Here is a 21,388-nt window from a genome sequence, read left to right on the forward strand (position 1 = left end):
TGGCCTGGCAATTCCACAATAAACACCTAGTGTGGAATAGGGTTGCATGAAAAATTCATTTCATTTTGTTAAACATCAGAACTTGCTCCATTTGCAATCCCAAATGCAAATGCATTTTTTTGGGCAAAGCCTGCATATTTGCGAACTTGTGATCGCATTCCAAAATGTGTTTGATAGAAAAATGCAGACTTTGAAAAAAAGAAACACACACACACACACACACCCAATTCTGGTAAGTGTATTCAGATAACTTAAAACTTCCTTTTTTTTGTAATTCTACCCTTTTGCTACATAGCTGCAAGAAACAACAATTACATACCAGTGACTAATGATTTGTGGGTTAAGGCGGACAAACCTTGCTGTGAAGCCACTGTACTGTTCTCGACCCGTGCTGCCTACAATAAAATTTTAATGTTGCTTTGGACATCTTAATGAAATATCTCAAATAAGTCTTTCCAGGGAGAGGAGAGGACTTTATGTTTAGAATTGTTATGTGTACAGAGTTTTTGCTTTCAAACTGTTGTATTAAAATTAAATGCCACTGAGTACAACAAAATGTAGGTTGTGACAAATAAGGTTGGAAATGCATTAGCTAAGCTTAGTTTACTAGATGAAAGGATAACTAACATGTCTGCCCAAGGCTGTTGCTAGGCACTTAAAAGAGTTGGGGCCTAGGCCCATAGGATACAAATCTGCATGAAATTTGCTAATTTAACTCTCTATATGCAAATTTAGAAATAATTACTAAGATTTATTTAAATTTCATAGAAGGCAATGCCAGCCTATTAATTTCTCATCTGAATCCCCTCAAATAAAATAAATCCTTCCATTAATTTGCACCTTCATCCCAAATCAGTAGGTTCTCTTCAATTAAAATTAATTTGCAATTGTGTAAAATTCAAGAAAGCAACTGGATGGTAGCTCTCTCTCTCTCTCTCTCTCTCTCTCTCTCTCTCACACACACACACACACACACACACACACACCATGTACACACACAAAGTTAAAACTGGCAACATTTGCACTAGAGTTTCAAAAATTTGACAAGAGTGCTAATCCGAAAACAAGCCACGGGCAAACTAGGATGTCACCACCAATTAATTTACCAAATTCCCATCTAGATCCTGCTCCAAAATGTAATGAATTCCCCTTCAGTTAATTACCCCATTCATCAATCATCATTACTTCCATAAATTAAATTCAAAATAAACTAAAATATTGCATAATTCCAGTGGGGGAGGGGTTCAAAATGCTGGGTCAGTGGTGGGATGAGGGAGGGCTGGAGGGTGGGGCAGACAAGGAAGAGGAAAGACGCAGGGAAGAAGTTTAAGCAGGAAAGCAGAGGGGGAGGCTGGAAGGAAAGAAGGAACAGGCAATTTTGGTTGGGGGGGATCAGAGGGAAGGGAAGAATGGAGCTAGAACTGTGCAAACGTGGAGGAGACACACAGAGCCTAGAAAGGGGAGAGGCAGAGAGGAAGTCCAAATCTTGCCTTTACTATACAATTACTAGGTGCCTCAGAGTGCAATCTTATGCATAGTGTTCTGTAGTAGTTAGAGTGTTGGGACTTGGGCTATCTGGGTTAAGTCCCCACTAGGACCATGAAGCTCAGAGAGTGACTTTGGTCCAGTCACTGACTCACAGGATTGTTATGAGAACAAAATGGAGAGGAAGAGGATTATGTAAACTGCTTTGGCTCCTTGGATGAAAAAAGGTGGGATATAAATGTCGTTGTCATCATCATCATCATCTAATCAGAAGTAACTCTCATGGACTCCAGTGGGGCTTACTCCAGATGTGTTGGATTGCAATTTCCATAATTCCCAACAAGCATGGCCTGAAATTACACAACTGGAGGGCACCAGGTTGGGGAAGGCTGGTGTATAGGAATGCAGCCTTAAGTCAAGCTTCTGAGTCTCAGCTCTCCCATCCATAATATGGGTATAACAATACCAACCTATTTTGCAGTGTTGTAAAGATTTCAGCAAGATATTCTCAGGCACTACATAAAATTTAGTAGCATTGTTGGTGACATTCCTTTTTATGTTATTAGATACAGTTTATTTTTTTATTTATTACATTTATATCCCCCCATTTTTCCTCCAAGGAACCCAAGGCGTACATAATCCTCCTCCTCTCCATTTTATCCTTACAACAACAACCCTGTGTGGTAAATTGGGATGAGAGTATGTGACTGGCCCAAAGTTACCCAGTGGGTTTCCATGGCCTAGTGGGGACTAGAACTCAGATCTCCTGACTCAGTCCAACACCTTAGCCGTTACACCACACTGGCTTTAATTGAACTCATAGTTACCATTAATTGTTATTGTGGACTTCTCAGTGGAATCTAGCAACCTCAAGAACAACACTTTACTGGGTTGACTCAGATCTGGTGTATTTACTCCTTCCTCTCCAGCTGATAACAAAAGGTATGGCTCCAGTTGCTCTACCTTGTGGGAATTATCTGCTGGTGTTCCATGGAGAATTTCCCCCTCCCATAATATCTGCATTAAGGTACTGGAAGAGATTCTCAGAAGAATGCAAAACCTTACTGATTGACATCCAACTCTATTTATCACGTGAATCTGGTGTGCATACAGTGATTGCTGTCCTGAATTGGTATATGAGGTTCATGATGGACTGGATGAAAAAGAATGAGTGAAACTAAAGACTGCAATCCTATGCACACCTAGAAGTAAGTTCCACTGAACGTAGTGGTAGTTCTGAGTAAACATGCATAGGATTATGCCTATTATGACAGTGGTGGATTTGCTAATGGATAGATGAGATCGCTCTCTTGTTGAAAGATAAGGAACAGAGCATGAGACTATTCCTAGACCCAGTTAGCAGCCATGGATAGCAGTGCATTTTATTAGTTACATCTGATCTGCCACCTCTTTTTTCTGGAGCAGTGTCAGGAAGGAACACCTCTTCCTCCTGCCATTTTGCCACCATCATTCATGGTTTAGTAACCTTCACAACTGATTTACTGTAAACCTTTTTCTATGAACATTCCTTTGGAGATTATCCAGAAGTTCTGTATGGTGTCAAATGCTGCAGCCCAATTTCTTCTAGGAGAGGGTGCCAGGAACATACTTCAGCACCTGCGCTGTCTTTCCTCTTCACTTCAAGCATAATTCTAGAGATTACCTATAAAATATTATGGTTTGGATATTAGGAGACACTGTTGAATATTAGGGGTGACCTCCTTCAGAAATGTTCAGATCTTTGGATGAAACCTTGGCCTCCGTACTATCATTCTGCATCCAAATACAGATAAACAGTGCACTAAATGGTAAGGTTTTCTTGTTGTCTATATTAATGAAAACATGGTGCGATTTTTTTTCTGACACACATTGGTTGGAGGCCTTATCAAGTGGCAAATCTGTATTAACAATCCCTAGCAAGGGACATTATGTGTGTGTGTGGGGAAGGTATTCACCTGAACTACAGAATCTGTTGGATAGAATCAACCTTTAATGTACTATTTATCTTCTTTAATATTCACTTACATTTTTGTGTGTTTTGCATAGGAATGCCTTTTAATATATAAATAAAATTCCTACTCATTTTATTTGCAGAAAAAGCAAAGTGATTGTTTATTGCTGGAATACACTGGGCAGAAATGGAAAGAAACTGGGGGATAAAGTATAAGGATAATGTCTTGCCCAGGTCCGTAATAATAAGAAGGCCCAAATTTAACTCCAGAATAGTGAGATTACAGTTTTGTGTATATTATGTGAGCTAGATTGTATAAATCATCTAGTTCATTACTGAGGCCAGGCATTGACTTAGCATTTCCACAGCCTGACCTGGGTTTGATGAAAAAGAGAAGTAGAGCTGGGTGTTATCTGCATAATGTTGCTTCTGCACTTCCAGTTCCTAGATTACCCCATTCTGCAGTTTCAGGTAGATATTAAATAGCATGGGGGATAAAACAGAACCCTGTGGAGCCACAAAAGCATTTATTTATTTATTATCATTTATATTTATTATGTATTTGTTACATTTATATCTCAGCTTTCCTCCAATGAGCCCAAGGCAGCTTCCATGGTTCTCTTCCTCTCCATGTTATCATCACAACAACCCTGTGTGGTAGGTTACGGTGGGGTCAGTGACTGTCACCCAGTGAGCTTCATGGCAGAGTGGGGACTAGAATTCAGATCTCCCGAGTCCCAGCTGAACACTGTAACCATTGTACTACACTGTCTTGGTTTGTCATGTAGAATGGGCACATTGCCTGCAGCGCACCCATGTATGTAGTGCAAGTGTTTAAAAGGAAGAAGAAATACTACAGGAAAGCAAATTCATGATATTCAGCATTTGAATCACAATTTGATGCAAGCTGTAATCTGTCTAAAATTGGTTGTGTGAGGATGGGGGTGGGATTAGACTGCATATTCTTCATACACTCCTACTATCTTTTTATCCAAACAATCCTTCACATGTTCACATTCTAATTCTAGGCTTAACAGAATTATAGTAGTTACAAAATTACCACAATTTGTTTCACATTTGTTGCTGTTTGAAGGTCTAATTATTTATTTACACAATTTATGTCCTGTTTTCCCTAACATCAGACAACTGAAAGCTGTTTACAATTAAAGGAATGAACTATACTTAAAATATTAAATCTTCCAACATGAATCCCATCAATAAAACAACTACACAAATATCTGTATAAGTGCAGCAATAGTCTTTCTTTGTTAATGGTAGCATTGAGTGGTCTCTTACATGAACAAGTATAGGCCAGTGGCTAACGTCCCTTTCTTGGTGGTTGGTCACTTTCATGGATGAAGTGGTTGCCTTTTACTTTTTTGAGTAAAATTGATTTTCTGGATCCATTTCCTTCTCGGTTTAAGCCTGGTTTTGGTACTGGAACCTCCATGGTGGACCTGTCAGATGACTTCTTCAAAGAGAAAGAGAGGGGGAAGTGACTGTATTGATTCTCCTGGAGCTCTCCGCAGCTTTCAGTACTGTCAACCATAATATCCTTCTGGAGAGGTTGTCCAATCCGGTGATGGTCGGCACCAATCTTCATTTGCTTTACTCATACTTGGATGGTTGTCCCCAGAATTTGGGCTGAGGGATTTCTTCTCATCTCCATGGACAGCTGGTGGGGCTGTTCACATGTAACAACAACCCATCGGTTTAAGGAACAGTGGGCTGTTGTGCAAGAGTAGGTGCACTGCCTGCAGCACACCTCTTCCACTTTACCACACAATTGGTTCCTTCATAGGTTGTGCAGTGTGACATGTGAGCTTGGACTGCTGGGTTGTTTATGGGCTAAATAAGCAATCAGTTAACCCAACCACAAACCATGGTTTAACTGCTGGGTTCTTTAGCTCCAGGTTCACCTCTCACACTGGAAAACCTACAAAGGAAGCCATTTGTGGGTTGTGCAGTAAAGCAAAAGTTATGCTGAATGGGCACTGCCTACCGCAAACCCACCTCTTGCTAGTAAATGTGTCTCTGACTTAGCATTTCCTACGGCACAAATGGTCATATTTAAAATCCCAATACTTCAGATTATCAATTGCAGTGAAGGATTCATAAGTAGAAGAACTATGTATCCTTTTAGTTTATTTACTCGAACTTTCCTTTTTTGTATTTGAGTCCTCTTGCAAACAGGTTTTTTTTTAGTAATAGATTTCAAAGCTGTGTGTTTTAACTGCTATTTCGTAATGGGAACATGTAAAATACAAACTGCTTCAGTACAATTTGTTTGCTGAACGTAGTATTTAGTCCTGTTCTCCATGCAGTCAAGCATATCTTAACACCCTAGCTAATGATTGTTATTGGAAAAAAATTATGAGCCATGTTCCTCAAAAATGGAAACATTGAAAACTGAATACTAAAAAATAAAATAAAACTTAAATTGAACTTAGTTGTAAATACTTTGTCAAGTGAATATTTAAGATGTCTTAATTAACAAAGCTTGAGATTTGTTTTTTGGTGTTTTTTTTTAAAGGTACCTGGAAAACAACTCAGCCAAATAATAAGATAAATTTCAAATTATAAAAAGAATAAATACAGATTTGTGTCTGTAAAATTGTTTTTCATATACAAAATTGGGATATAAACACTATCAATCTTATTATCGTTGCTCAGGGGTTATGGGTATATGTTGATTATTTTGTATGGGAGGTTAAGTATTTAATATAAGCCACCACCACCACCATTCATCCATTCTTGAAAGACCAAGAATCTTCACTTATGACAAATGGAGATTTTTCCCCCTCCTGTTTTAATATCTCATTACTACTAGAACTGTATTGTTATCTTTATAATGCAATTTTAAAAAAAATCATAAAAGAGATGTACAGGCAGATTGATGGGATTTCCACAAATATACACTAAAAAATCTGGCAGGAATCCATTCTTTTAACATATTTTAAATAAGAACAATGAGTGCAACAGGCTGGTTGAAGGGTAGTAATGGATAACAGGGTTCATCCCTAACTCTGCTAGCTTCACTTCTTCCTTGATTACAGTCTTATTAAATGCCAAATCAGTATTTCGTAACTCAGCTAACTTCTTGGGCCTGATGCTAGATCGGGGTGGGCAACACATGGCCCACAGGCTTCATGCACCATTTGTGTGTGTTGGGGGCATGTGTTCCTCTGCTGCTACCACAAGCACCACAGAAAAAAATATGTCTGCATTGGACTCTCAGTGCAGTATAGCTGTGGTGTTACTAAACTGCCTCATGTCTCCACTCTTCCTCACTCCCTTCCTTTACTACGCTCCACACCACCCCCAATAAGTGCAGCGTTTTACCATAGCCACCACTCTTCCCTCCTGTGTTCCTCTCCTTGCGACTGGAACCTCTGTCACTGTAAGAGACATTGGCAAGTTCGCACGTCACACGTAGCCGCACCCTGAGAAGAAACCACAGTGGGTGGGTTGCTTGTCCCTTATTCCTGACAGTTGATCACCTGCTTGGAGGCTTGCCATGGCTTGTTTCTCTCCCAGGGGCCGTCTCAGTCCTCTGGGCCACTGCCAGCATGTATCCCAGGGGCCTCTGTGGCAGAAATCCTAATTTCCTCACTGCATATGTCAGTACATTTTCTGAAATTAATACTCTAGGGTTGCCAGTTCACAAAGGAAACTCCCCCTCTCATCCTGCATGAGATTGCCAAAGGTTTTCGTTTGTTTGTTTGTTTCTGAGCCCTTATGAGCAGGAACTGTATTTGGAAACTTCTTATTTGTTATTTTAGGGGTCTTGTGCAAGTGCCCAGGACCGCAAGACCTCCTGTCCACTATTGAGCCCAGCATAGCCATATCCCCCTCATGTCAATGTCCATGTCAATTTCCTTGTCAATTTCACCCTCTACTTCAGTGCTTTCTGAGCAAAATTCCAGTTTACTATATGCAGTGTACTCTATGTAGGGCTGCTTTTAAAGTGTGTTCACAAAGTTCAACTAGATGAGGGAAGCCAAGTCTTATTCCTTCTCTGTGGTGGTGCCCCTCCTCAAACTTTAATGAAGCAGTAATATCCCTGAACAATTTTCTGTAGTCTTTGGTTATGGGGTGGCATAGAAATATTGCAAATAAATAAATAAATGAGGGCTATTATACTAAAGCTCAGTCCAGAATGATATGTGGTTGTTGAAGGTGAACCATCTAGTTGATTTGGGCGTAAGTGATTGAACGGTCTCTCTGAAGGATCAAGTTCATAGTTTGGAGTTCTCCTAAACCGAGGTGGTTTAGGTGGCTTCTGTGGTCAGAAGTACCCTTTCCCACTTAGATTTAGTACCATCTGATGGCTAAGGATTTGGCTACCGTGATAATATTATGATAAACTCAAGATTGAATTCTGTAATGTGATGCCACTGAAGAGTATTGGGAAACTGCAGCTCATCTAAAATATAGTTAAAAGTCCCACTTTTTATTAGTGCCTCATCCCATAGGTTCTCCCTCTTCCTTATAATATGTAGGGAACTGATTTCCAGGAATTGCTGTGATTTTAATTTCTTGCATATCTATATAACTTTTAATTAAATTCAATGTACAAGCACCTATATACAGCAAATTATTTGTTTCCCCGGCTCTATTTACCATGGATTGTTTAGGCCTTCTTACCTCACTGGTATGTTGGAACACATTATTAATATGTGTGTCAGAAATGGGGGTTGCTACACCAAATTGGTCTCTGCAGTCAGTGAGAATGCTGCTACATTACATTGTGTTATTACATTAGCAGAATTTATATGTACAATGTACTATTAATAAACTTAATAACCTGTATCTATAATGCAAACAGTGGGCTCATTATTGACATAGCTAATCTGTTTCAGAGCTAATCCAATCAGAGATAAGCTAGGGATTCCCCTGCACCACTTGCCATGTTGCTTGCACCCTGATGGGACCCGAGTGGTGCAGGAGGAAGGAACCTGACCTAACCTGGCATTGTAGGAGCCAGCTCCTGCAAACCCAGGCTGAGTCCCTTTCTCTGTGCGGAGAGAGGCTCCATTCCAAGTCTGGCATGCTGTCTGCTGGGTCAATAGTCCTGAATAACAGTAATAATAAATCTTGACCTTTCTATGGAAAACATATTAAAGTATTTTCTAGGGTCATGAGACATGAACAATTGAAATCATTGTCCCATTTCTTAGTGTCTTGTTGGCTGAAGAAGGCATATTTCTGAAATGTAGTTGCATGATGTGATCATCTTTAAAGAGGAGCAGTCTTAATGAAGGGTTTTGCTGTGTAATCATAAAAACCCAGTGTATTGAACTATCATTTTACAAAATATTTCATCTTCCTAATCGTTTGCTTTCCTCATCCCCCCCCCTCCCCACCGACAAGTACACACAACTCCCTTGGGTAGCTGATGCATAGTATTGCTTTTGACTGGACTGATCATTAAACAGCACTGTCAAGAAGTATATCTGATGGGTGCAGGAGTATCTGGTGGAAATCACGAGGCACTCATGCAGTGTTCATTCATCTCGTTTAGTTTCACTGTACTCCTGCTCCATTTGTCTGTCCAAGGCCTGTGATGCTAATAGCAGGGCTGGTGGCTTTCCTCTTACTCTCTTTCAACCCCCTCTGTTTCTTGCTTGCTTCCCCCCTCTTCCCCCCACCTTTTGCATGGCTGATGGATATGCAGAGTATGTGGGATGAAGCGAGCAATACTGTCACTGAACTGATGGTATTCAGTGACTCTTCTAGCTCTTGGCTGGTCTGTACTGCAGGAGCCTGACACCCTGACCACTGAGGCATAAAAAACAGAGAATTGGAAGCCTCAGCCTGTCAGGCAGTAGAGCGTCCCCAAGAGAGGCCTGGAGATGTGTGTGTGTGTGTGTGTGTGTGTGTGTGTGTGTGTGTGTGTATGAGAGAGAGAGAGAGAGAGAGAGGGAGGGAGGGAGGGAGGAAGGAAGGGAGAGTGGGTGGGATAGCAGGGAAGGAGTAGAGGTGGAGGTGGTATTAGGAAGAAAATCAGGGAATGAAATGTCAGGTTACTTCTACTGATACTTGTACAGGAGTGTTGATTATTGTTAGGAAAAGTACAGTTTCCTCCTGCTTAACAACACACAGGCAGGGAAAAGGCAGTGTTGGCTATTCCTGCTTAGCCAGCTTGCAGTAATGTGGGGAGATTCACCTGATTAAGGAAAATGAGAGCTCATGACCCCAGTGAACTCTGAGTTTTCCTTAAACCATATGGTGATGGAATAACAGCTCCAAGAAGCCCCTTGTTGTGTGCAGAGTTGGGGCAAGGAACATGCAGGTCCATAAGAAATAGCATTGCACTTCAGATATTAATATTATTTAATAACTATTTTTTACCATTTAGGGAAATGTAGGCCTCAATCCTTCGAACTCAATGGGGCTTATTTTTTTAATAGATATGGATAGGATTGCGCTATAAGGCATGTTTTCACTCTGTTCTTCCGTTCCTAGAGAGCTAGAATAATGTTCCTGTCCTATCTTCTTTCCTGTTTCAGGTTCACTGAGGAGTCAACAATAAGCAAATTGCCCCATACATTACCACAGCTAATTCTTTTCGTGTGCTGTCTCAGTCCTACTTGTGTTATATAGGCTTTGTAGTGTGTATATCTAATGATTATGTATGTTAAAGATATTAAAGTAACATTTTTAAATAACAGTTATTGTATTTGTAGACTCTAGTTCATTAAACCTTGCTTAGGATAGAAGCAAATACCTGAGTAGCTATAGCAAGGGAATGTGCTATATGTTATTAGTTTATTTCATAATATTCTACCACATTGTATAGAAACTGTTGCTCCTAGAATCATAGAATAGTAGAGTTGGAAGGGGCCTATAAAGCCATCGAGTCCAACCCCCTGCTCAATGCAGGAATCCACCCTAAAGCATCCCTGACAGATGGTTGTCCAGTTGCGTCTTGAATGCCTCTAGTGTGGGAAAGCCCACAACCTCCCTAGGTAACTGATTCCATTGTCGTATTGCTCTAACAGTCAGGAAGTTTTTCCTGATGTCCATCTGGAATCTGGCTTCCTTTAACTTGAGCCCGTTGTTCCGTGTCCTGCACTCTGGGAGGATCGAGAAAAGATCCTGGCCCTCTTCTGTGTGACAACCTTTTAAGTATTTGAAGAGTGCTATCATGTCTCCCCTGAAGAAAAGTACATGCTTGATCCTTGTGTATGTATGTGTATGTTTTGTGTTTTGTGTTTCTCAGTCAGTAGCTTTAGATGTACTGCTTATAATGGCAGATATTATATGGCTTCTGGCCATACTCAGGGTGTATTAAAAATTTAGACTACAGGTTCACACATAAGGGAAAGAAAAATGCTTTCACATTTCACCTGACTAGATGTTCTCCCATGTGTCACCCATCTAAAATCTAGCAAAAAGAAACATGTGATGTGATATCACTGTATTCAGCTTTGATTGTCTTCCTGCAAGCAACAGCCAATGAATAGAATGGAGGCTTCAGGGCATATAGAGGGCAATACCATCACATTGTGTGTTTCTTTTATTAGACATTGACACGGATATGTGTGAGGAAGCCTTGGGGCAGTGGGAGTTTTACAATCCCTGTAACCAGAGCTGGCTCCAGGTTTTTGAGGGCCCTTGGGAAGACACCCTCAGTGGGCCCCCTCCCTGAGTGCAATTGTTACCAGTTGTTATTGCTCCTCCCCCTCTTTCTTAATTTTGCTACCAGTCGCTTGCTTGTCAGCAGAGAGCCAGTGAGCAAGGAGCCAGTGGTATCTACTGCTCTTCTTCCCACCACCACCGTTGTCTGGGCCAGAATGAGAAGCAAGTGAACAAGCAGGTTGCCATGTTGAAGACGAGGAACAACTCCATGGGCAGGGGAGAGTCTTATCAGTGGGCCTTGTTGGGATGTGGGACCTCAGCAGATGTTCAACCATGCCTACTTTTGTTGCTGGCCCTGTCTGTAACATCTTAGGCTCACAACTCTTTTTGGATTTTGTAAGCTAATCTCTGACTATGTCACAACATGTATGTTATGTAACTGGGATGGTCTTGCTGTTAGATACTGTCAAGTTTATTAGGCAGCTTTTCCACTCATGATGGGGGACGGGCAGCTTGTGTGGCAAAATATATGTCTGGACCTCCAACCACTGTTTGGATAACAGACTGGCCTCCAAGAATATAAAAATTGGCCATATCAAATATATGAACTAATAGATCTTAATAGCATATGTTATATATACTAGAGATGTTCACTAACCACAAGATTCAGCTTGAATCCTAATTCAGTGATTCGGAAAGTAGTCTGATTCATCTCAGACTGATTTGGAGGCCAAACAAATCTGAATCTCCTATTGATTATCATTGGAAATCAACAAATGACTATAATTTTTTTTGATATTTTTCTGTTTGACAGAACTGGATGAAATTTGCCCCTTCTGAGGGGATCATGCCTGGCAGTTTTCAGAAGAATATGTGCAAGAGCAGCCTTTACAGTTTGGGGTTTTAGGGTTTTTTTATTAAAAAAAATTCCCCCGTGTTCTTTGTGGGCAAAATGACATATACGTAGAGGTGGTCCTTACCAAAGACACCTGCAAAATTGGTGCAGCAGCTTTTGGGGAAGGAGAGTCTTCAAATTTTGGGTGGCGGAAGTGAATTGTTTCTCCTCCAACTGTGTTTTGTGTGTGGGGTGGGTGGGGGTTGTGACTAATTGTATGAAAAACTACATATACCATAGAGGTGTTCTTAGGGAAGAAATCTGCAATATTTCAGAAGGATTAGTGTAGAGGCTAGGGAATTATGATGAATGAAAACCAGTTTCAAGGCAGTTTGGTTTTCTGCTTAATCGGCACCAACATCACAGAAAGTTCAACAGGTTGGGTGTGTGGAGCAGAGGCAGAAGGACTTGAACAGTCATTATTTTCCAAATAAATACTCTATGGTACACCCTTCCAGGTCCCACAGACTTTATGAAACCTTTTAATCTACCTGCTCCTGTGAGAGAGAACTAACAGAAATCAATAAACACTAGAATAGTCTTGCTATATATTAATGCCTCAAAGCACTGGGATTGGAGAATCCTGGTAAAGCCATTTACCATGATTAGAAACTAGAAGTGTCAGTCATGAAACTATATCCGCCCCCCCCCTCCCCCCCCAAAAAAACCCACCACCACTCTCGTGTTTTCCTAACATGGAGAGCTTAGGGAGAAATGTATCACTTTTTGCAGACAAACTATCTGGGTGATTGTGCGGTCAAGGTAGAGACTCCATAAAATGTATCTATATACTCAGACAACACTTATATAATAAACACCATGAGGAGACACTGTTCCCTAAACACTCTAGGTAAGGAGATAAGCATGTCACTCATTCATACAGTGAATAAACATCTTGCTGTCCCGTAGGCTTTGGAACCCAACACAACTACCAGTGGGACAGATTCTGTGTTAAGGGGTCTGAAGGAGTCACTAGTGATCTCAGATGAGGAGAGAATTGGACACAAGATAAAAGCTCATGGGAAAAGAGATGGAGTTTGGGTTGAGCAAGCAGGCTCAGCTGCAAGGAAAGGGAGTCAGATGTGCAGTGTTGCTAACTGAACCATTCCTAAGAGTGAAGTAAAGTTTAAATTTGGTTATATTCAGGGAGACATTACAGATTTATTTAAAAGTTTGAAAGTGCCTTCCTATTTAAAAGAAAGAGCTGATTTAAAGGCCTGCTGCGACGTTAAACCTATACCACATAAACCCTTCTCAGGCCAAGCATCACCACTTGAAAACCTGAGGGAGGGTTAAATAAAACCTTTCCCCTATCTATGAGGGAAACAGGTTAAATATAGGATCTGTTTTTAAATGTACTGTGGGAATATTCTGGTGTGGGTGTTTGATAACAGTGAGCCAGGTAAATAATGCCAAGCTGACACGTGGTAATTGGTAGCCAACAAAATAATAATAAGTTTATTATAATGTTAAAAGGTTCAAATGAAAATATAATGCTTCCAATTCTGCCTAATCTAAACTCCCCACTCCACAACCACCTCTCTCTCTCACTCTCCACCAATCCTAAATCTCTAGCAATTAATCTCCTCTCACTGCACAACAACTCCCACACAACAACTCAACACACACCACTACTACCCCCAACAACCACCCACTGCTCCTCCCCTCAGTCACTCTTTATATACTCCTTCCTCCCACCCTAATTATTACATCACAAACCACACCCACTCAATTCTAACATTCCATACTCACCAGACATACTAATCTAGATGTATACAAGATACTCAATTGTGGGGTAACGCCACACCTACTTTCCACATGATGCTGGCAGCGTGGTTATAGCAGTTAAGATGAAGTGTGGGTCCCTCCTTTGTTTGAAGTGTGTCTTAAGGAGTTCTGTCTCATTTAACAATACTAGTTCCCAGAGTACCCACCTCCACCCCTCACTTACCAGAGCTGTTTTGCCGTGCCTAAATGGGAGACTATATAGTCCTCATGTTCAGCAGAAACCAACATAACATGTGAAACAGGACTCACATTCTTTTGATGAAGTGGTACGGTCCTCTTATGGGACTGTACAACTTCAGTGTTTGTGTGGGGATGAGTTGCTTGTTTCGAAGCTCCCCCCCCACCCGCAATGAACATCACATTCTATGTCAAATGTTTTCACTTCAGAAAGAGATGTATGGAAATGCTTCCAAGCAAGCAATTCCCCACATTAAACAGATATAGTCCTGTCTGAGGACTGTACCACCTTAGCCAGTGAACATATACATTAGCTCTAATTGTTTTCAGGGGTGGGGAAGCAATGCTGATTCAGTATTAGCCAAATTTATAATCAAGAAATAGTAAAGCATACTGATCAGGTTTGAAAGTGGTAAATCTTCTAGGAAATTTCCAAGATTAAAATTACATGCACACCAAAAGCAGATAACCATGTTAATATTAAGTATCAATAAGTGCTTTATTCCTTCATTGTCATGTTGGTTTCTTCCTCCACTTCCTCCGAATACATTTTCCAGAGTTTATGTTAAGAAAACCTCTTATTACATCCCTTCAAGATGTTTAAGAGTTTCCCTGGGCCCAGCTAAAAGCTTGTCCTTTTTATTAGTTTAGCTCCCTTCCTTTTGTTCTAAATGTGTTGGCCTGGGTGGGGTGATACCTGCCCTTCTGGTAAGCAAGGGTTGTGTTCCGTCTTCGGGGGTGGGCATGGTTAAGGGATGTGTGCCATTTCCTCATTGTAGGAAGATAAGCTGTAAGTCCGTAGAGGGCCTGCTCTGAATCTCTGTCCTAATACCACAGTCTTGCTAAATCCTAATAAAGCCTTATAGTTTAAGACAGCATGTCTATGCATGTGTTCTAATAGTTTTAACCTCACAGGCATAAGGCACTAGACTTCTGCAGGGCTCATTATCCAGATGGGTTACAAGGCCTAGAAGAAAGCACATTAAGAAACTCTAATGAAGATCACATAAGAGTGATAGTGAAGACTGATATATAAATCTCAGCTTTCACTCTTTTTCTGAGATACATATATAAATAAACAAGGGCAGTAGTTTGGTGATATTCAGATCCCATATTATCTAAGATGTAGAGAAGTTATTATAACATGCCATCTTTTTATGATTTCAGTTAGTTTTACTCTCCCACTTTGGTAATTTCTGTCAATACAGGCCAAGAGTAAATTTACACAGTCATTTTTGGCACCATTGAACCTGCAAAAACTGCTTTAAAGCACATCCGTGTTCTTCTGTGTCACACAATACTTTTCTGTGTGATTGTGCACATGAAGATGATTTGTATGCAGAAAAATCCATGAAAAAGTACTGTCTGAACCAAGCCCCTAAAACACTCTATGTTACATCAAATATATATACAAGTCTTGAAAATGCAGGATATGGATAACACATATAGAGCCTAAACACTGGCTAGAAGTTAGTTTGAAAGCATTATGGTTGTAGGAGGGACTAGTGGGAATGAGTTCTTCCCCTCCACAGATTCGTTCCACACATATGTTGTGTAAACATGGCTAGTATCTTTTGTCAGTTTTCTTTTCTTCTTTTTTTAAGACGAAAAAGGAAGGGGCAAATACTGTGTTATTCCTAGATTGGTGCTCTAATAATCCAGGAACAAGACCGCTGCACATGTATGAAACAACAGAAATAGAAAGGTGGCATAGAAAGGCACTTTTATTTTAAAAAGACCCAGGCATTTTGAGCTATAAAGTTCTTCCTTGAGGATATCACAACATAAAAATAAGCATACCGTTTTCCGCATCACAGAAAATAACATTTCGTACCTTGATCTTGATTGTTAAAACTTAAAATATCTTGTGCTTCTCTTTCTCTTTAATTCAGGGAGTGAGTTTTCTGGAAGTCCATACAGCCACCCACAGTATTCAACATACAATGATTCTTGGAGATTTCCTAATCCTGGATTGCTAGGTAAGTTTCCCTCCATACATCCCTGCCCTTACAATTGGAGCAGCAGCACTGTCCAGAAAACAGGAGCGCAACCCATGGGACTGCCATGCTGGCTGGGGGATGTTCATCCATATTCTCGCTATGCATCCCAAAAGGTTGACAAGGCAGTCATCTTTTGCCAAAAGAATGTATGACAATTCGAACTGTTTCATAAAAATTAATACCAGCATTGAAGTAAGGCAGATCTTAGCCCTTTCTGCCTTTTAGCTCCTTTTCTGAGCAATGTCTTTAATAATAATAATAATAATAATAATAATAATAATGATGATGATGATGATGATGATGATGATAATAATATTTCTTACCTGCCTCTCTGATTGGATCGAGGAGGGGAACAACAGCAAGCATAAAATACATAAAATACTGATTAAAAACATCCTAAAGGCATCCTAAAAGTATCCTAAAATTCTACTGGATAGGCCTGCCAGAAGAGACCAGTCTTGATAACTTTCTTGAATGCTAAAAGATGAGTCAACTCCAGAGCTCTTTGTGGATGAAGTTAATTATTTGGATCCTTTCCAACCCAGGTTCAGGCTGGACTGTGGGACAGAAATAGCCCTATTCACCATGGTAGATGACCTATCTCAGGAACTAGACAGGGGAAGTGTGTCCCTCTCAGTGGCTTTCAGTACCATCAACCATGGTATCCTTCTGAGGCGTTTGGCCAATATGGGACTTAGGGCCACTGTGTTGCAGTGGATTTGATCTTATTTGGCTGAACACTCCCAGAAGGTGGTGGTCTTGCTTGGCCCCATGACCACTGGCCTATGGGGTTCCTTGGGATCTATTTTGTCCATTTTGCTTTTCAATATTTACATAAATCTGCTAGGACAGGTCATCTGAACTTTTTGGGTTGTGTCTCATCACAGTCCTGACGATACCCAGCTCTGTTTCTGTCAGCTAGTGCCAAGGAAGCAGTGAAATTTCTGAACTGTTATCTGGATGCAGTGATGGATTGGATGTGGGTTAACATGAGTCTCAGTCTTGTTGGTCAGTAGACAAGCTAATCCAGGATTGGTGGCTAATCCTCTTCTGGATGAGTTTTCAACTCCCTCTGAAGGATCAGGTTCATAGTTTGGGGTTGAATCTGGACCCAGAATTGCTCCTGGAAGGATTTGTGGCTGCTGTAGCTAGAAGCCTCTTTGCCCACTTCTGACTGGTATGCCATTTGCACCACTTCCTGGAGAAGGCAGATTTGACTACAGTGATCACACCATTTAGATTACTGCAACATGTTTTACATGGGACTGCCCTTGAAGCGTGTTTGGAAACTACAGCTAGAGCAAAGTGTGGTGGCCAAATTGCTCTCTGGCACATGCTTTGTTGACATTATTACACTGGTCTTACATCAACTGCACTGGCTGCCAATTTGTTTCTCTGAAAATTCAAGGTGGTGGTCCTTCCCTATAAAGTCCTAAATGGTTTGAGGACAGGATATCGGAAAGACAAATTCCTTCTCTATGAGGAGTTTGAGATCTGCTTTGGAGGCCCTTCTATACATCCCACCACCAAGACAGGCTAGTTTGGTGAGAACATGGGATAGGGTCTTCTCTGCGGTGGCACCCCAACTGTGGAACTCTCTCTCTCTAAGGAAGTTAGACTGGCACCTTCTTTGGTTACTTTAAGTGGGCTATTAAAACATTTTTGTTCTGCTTGGCTTTAGAGTGATATTAAATGTATTAGCTCCACTCTGTTTTTTTGTTTTTTTAAATGTTTTGCTCCTGATTTTAATTTTGCTGTTTGTGATATTTTAAAGTTTTCTGGGCTGAAAGGTAACTCAGAAATAATTTTATAAATAAATAGGAGCAAACAAGCAATGCCTCTAAAGGCACTAATACAAATACAGTACAAAGCGTGTGGTACTATGCTTTATTTGCCATTAGAAGCATCTGGTGTTACTTTCTGGAATGACTTTTGTATACAGTGTTGTATATTCTATAGTAAGCAACAATATGTAAGCTTGCTAAGTTCAAACTGTTATACAACAGGGTATGTAGAGTGGAACTGTTTCCTCAACATGTTTAAAAGTTAAACCTTAATGAGAAATCTTCTTGATTTCAATTGAATTTGCTTCCAAGTAACTCTGTTTAAAATTGAAGTGTTTGTTTTCTATAACCCTGTAAAGGATGGGGTCAGTGTTTGCACATAATACTAAGCCATGGTCAGTATTATGAGAATGAGCCATAGTGAGCCTTGGGCTTGTGCACTCCCCACTCCCTCCTCCAGCGTGAACAAGAGATTACAAGTTTCTGGTTTAGATTAACAGCAGTTTAGAGAGCCCTGGCTATGGGAGTGGTATATAAGTATAATAAATAAATAAATAAATATATGCCTGAACTCTAAATTGTGGTTAATCTTTACTATAGGTTCATTGAAACAACCCAGTTTCATAACCCATGGTTATGAACAAACTCTCTTAAGATTAACCAGTTTGTCTGTGTTCAGACATCACAACAAGCTGTGGTTAATTTAAAATGAGCCTGAAAGCTTCCAAATTCCTTGTGGCTGCACTGGAGGAGGAAGGGGAAGCACATGAGCCCAAAGGTTGTCCTGAGAACACTAAGGAAAGGAAAGGAAAGGAACCTCTCTTGCAAGCACTTGCGTCATTACTGACTCCTAGAGGGACGCCTGCTTTCGCTGACATTTTCTTGGCAGTGGGGTGGTTTGCCATTGCCTTCCCCAGTCATGGTTACCTATTCGCCAGCTAGCTGGGTACTCATTTTACCGACCTCGGAAGGATGAAAGGTTGAGTCAACCTGAGCCGGCTGCCTGAGAACCAGCTTCCGCTGGGATTGAACTCAGGCCGTGGGGAGAGTTTTGGCTGCAGTAACTGCCACTTACCACTCTGCGCCACACGAGGCTCTAAAGGTTGTCCCGAGAACACTAAACTATGGTTTAATGTTACTTGTAAACCCAGCCACTAGTTATTCAAGAGCTGAAGGCAGTTTGAGAGTGGCTGCTGTTCATGGTGTGTATACTCATCCTGCGTTCACCTCTGATACACAACAGAATACAAAACAATACTGCTTGACCGTAGTTGACAGGGTAACAAAAGAAAAAGTGCCTACAGAGTACTTGAAGCCCTTCTCAAACCACTTTCAACTCCCTTAACTGTATCCAGTTTTTGCCCACAGTGTTTACTATCTTGTTTTCAATATAAGTTCCAGAACTATCTGCACATGGGAGGGGGAAAGAAAGTTGGGAAGACGCTTGGAACAAAGATATATTTCTTCCTATTGAACCCTGAATATATTCTTACCACATATTTTTCTGTTAGATGTAATCAACATCAAGTGTGCAAGAAACTCAGCCTGTCATAAGGGAAGATTGCAGCAGAGATCAGATAGTTAACGAGTTAGAGACATGTTTGTATTATGTTGTTTATTTTGACTGGTTAGTCTCTTTAACTGATGATTCTACGTGTGTCCCATAATGCAATTCTCAGGCTTACTTCCTGGTTCTAACTGCTCTCTATGTGACAGTTATGTTTTCTGATGACAGTTTAGTAAGAAGTCTCCAAGAGGCCCTGATAGTTTATTTCTCCACTCCTAGGGCATGTCTAGACCAGACGTTATCCCAGGGATTGTCCCTGTACATCCAGATGATGCACAAGGCATTCCGAGAGCAGGGAGGGATGATCCCTCCATTTCCCCGGGATATCGGCATACACTTTTCTCGTGGTTTTTCCCACGGTCCTGGGATGACCCCGAGGACTGTGGCTGGTGTGGCCGCCCATCCCAGCTTCTTCCCTCTTCCTCTGAGTAGCGGGGGCTCATCAGAGGAAAGGAGCCAGGATGGGAAGGGTCCAGGGCCATCGGGGGTGGGATGGGGAGTGGGGTTGGGCGTTTTTTTAAACACCAACACTTTTTCAGTGCAGCGTAGGTGTGCTCCAGCTCCTTTTTTTTTTTAAAAAAAATGGCAAGCGCGATGTCCTGCTTCCTCCCTAGACATCGCGCGCTGCATGTGAACCCAGGGGGAGGATCTCGCACTCAGCATATTGTGAGATCCTCCCCCCTTCCTCCCCTGGTCTAGACATGCCCCTAGTCTATCTGTTGTTTTATTTTTGTTCTAGGAATAAACAAATTCTTTTTTTGTTCTCTACTATTGTCTCTAGCATTGTTCTTTAAGAACACACAAATTAAGACTTCCGCCAATATTTTCAGTATCCATGATGATACTACAGTTAAAGAAAGCAGCTTGGCTTGTATATTTCTAAGCTGACAGCCTAGATTCTCCTCATCCCCTCCTCAATCTCTTGCCTGTTTCATTTTGCTTTTTTTCCCTTACAAATCTAGGATCCAGAGTATGCATGGCATGTTCTAGCAACGTACTATTTTCTGCAGAAAGAGAGTATCCCATTGGTTCTGGAAAATCTCTTTGCAGGCTCTTGGTTTTTGCTATACCAAATTCCTGAGTAGCATACTCCCTGCCTCCCTTTAACAAGGAGGATAAGCAACATCCATTTTACGCCACTGTCAAAATCTGGCCCACTCTGACCTTACATATGTGTAGCACATGGTGATTAGAATTCTCCTGCATAATCTGTGTGGATGAGGTAAGTAAAATACCAATTAATTGTCACCTCTCTAGCAGAGAGATATTGTGCCTTAGAGACTTTCAGATTTATGGATGGCAAGGTTGTTATGTGCGACCTCTAGCAGAGAAATAATTTTGAATTTTTGTCATTTTTTAAAATTCAGTTTCTTTGTTTTAAGTAATTGAGTCCCTAAGTAATTGAGCCACCTAAGCTCTACCCATCACATTTCTTGCCCTTAAACAAATCCTTTGGGAGTAATTGATGGGCTATAGCATTCTGTGTCACTGCTTTTTACAGTACAAAATTGTCATTTACTATGCTATAACTAAGGGTCTGTTGTTGCTCGTGGCCAAAATCAGAAGCTGTTTTCTTTTACGGTTTTGGTTCCTCTACTCAATTCCAGTTTCAAATATGTATGTGAAATTCATAGCCCCACATAGAGCAGATTGCAGTATTGAGCCATGAGGTTACAAAAGGCATGAAGGGGCATCTCTTAGGGCTGCTTCTCTTGTGCAAGAATATCACTTGGTTATTTAGCACTTGATGACTGACAGCAGACACAAGCTGCACAATGATGTGGTAGAAAGCTGAGGTGAGGTGGTAGAGTTGATTGTAAGGCGTTGGACTGTGAGGCGTGTCCCATTTTTTAAAGTCTTCCCCATGTGAAACTCCCTGCTAAGAAAAAACCTAGCACTTTGTGGGAGGAGGTTGCAGTTGTGATGTGCCATACCCACTAGAATTTTAACAGATGAAATCTACCACCAAGAATCACTTTGATGGCTTCTCATCCCTTACATATGTCTGAAGATTCTTCTCTGCCTGCTGTATATTTTAATCATTTATTCCACAATACTTGTCCTGCACTGGCTACTGATGCAGGGTTTATATTATTACTATCTTTAAATGAAATCTAATAATCTTTAAACTGATAATAATACAATTATATAAATGTT

At 40.8% G+C, this 21,388-nt stretch overlaps 1 protein-coding gene across 2 annotated transcripts in view; it reads left to right on the plus strand.

Annotated features, from left to right (window-relative positions):
- The window catches only part of PAX5 (paired box 5), a 291,002-nt gene that overhangs the window by 243,762 nt on the left and 25,852 nt on the right, over positions 1–21,388 (plus strand). For both annotated transcript variants that reach the window (XM_063129089.1, XM_063129090.1), the window contains exon 9: positions 15,773–15,859. In XM_063129089.1, the coding sequence (XP_062985159.1) occupies positions 15,773–15,859 (87 nt within the window). The remainder of the gene's footprint in view (positions 1–15,772; positions 15,860–21,388) is intronic.

The sequence above is a fragment of the Elgaria multicarinata genome, chromosome 6 (assembly GCF_023053635.1).
Source record: "Elgaria multicarinata webbii isolate HBS135686 ecotype San Diego chromosome 6, rElgMul1.1.pri, whole genome shotgun sequence".
Taxonomy (NCBI): Eukaryota; Metazoa; Chordata; class Lepidosauria; order Squamata; family Anguidae; genus Elgaria; species Elgaria multicarinata.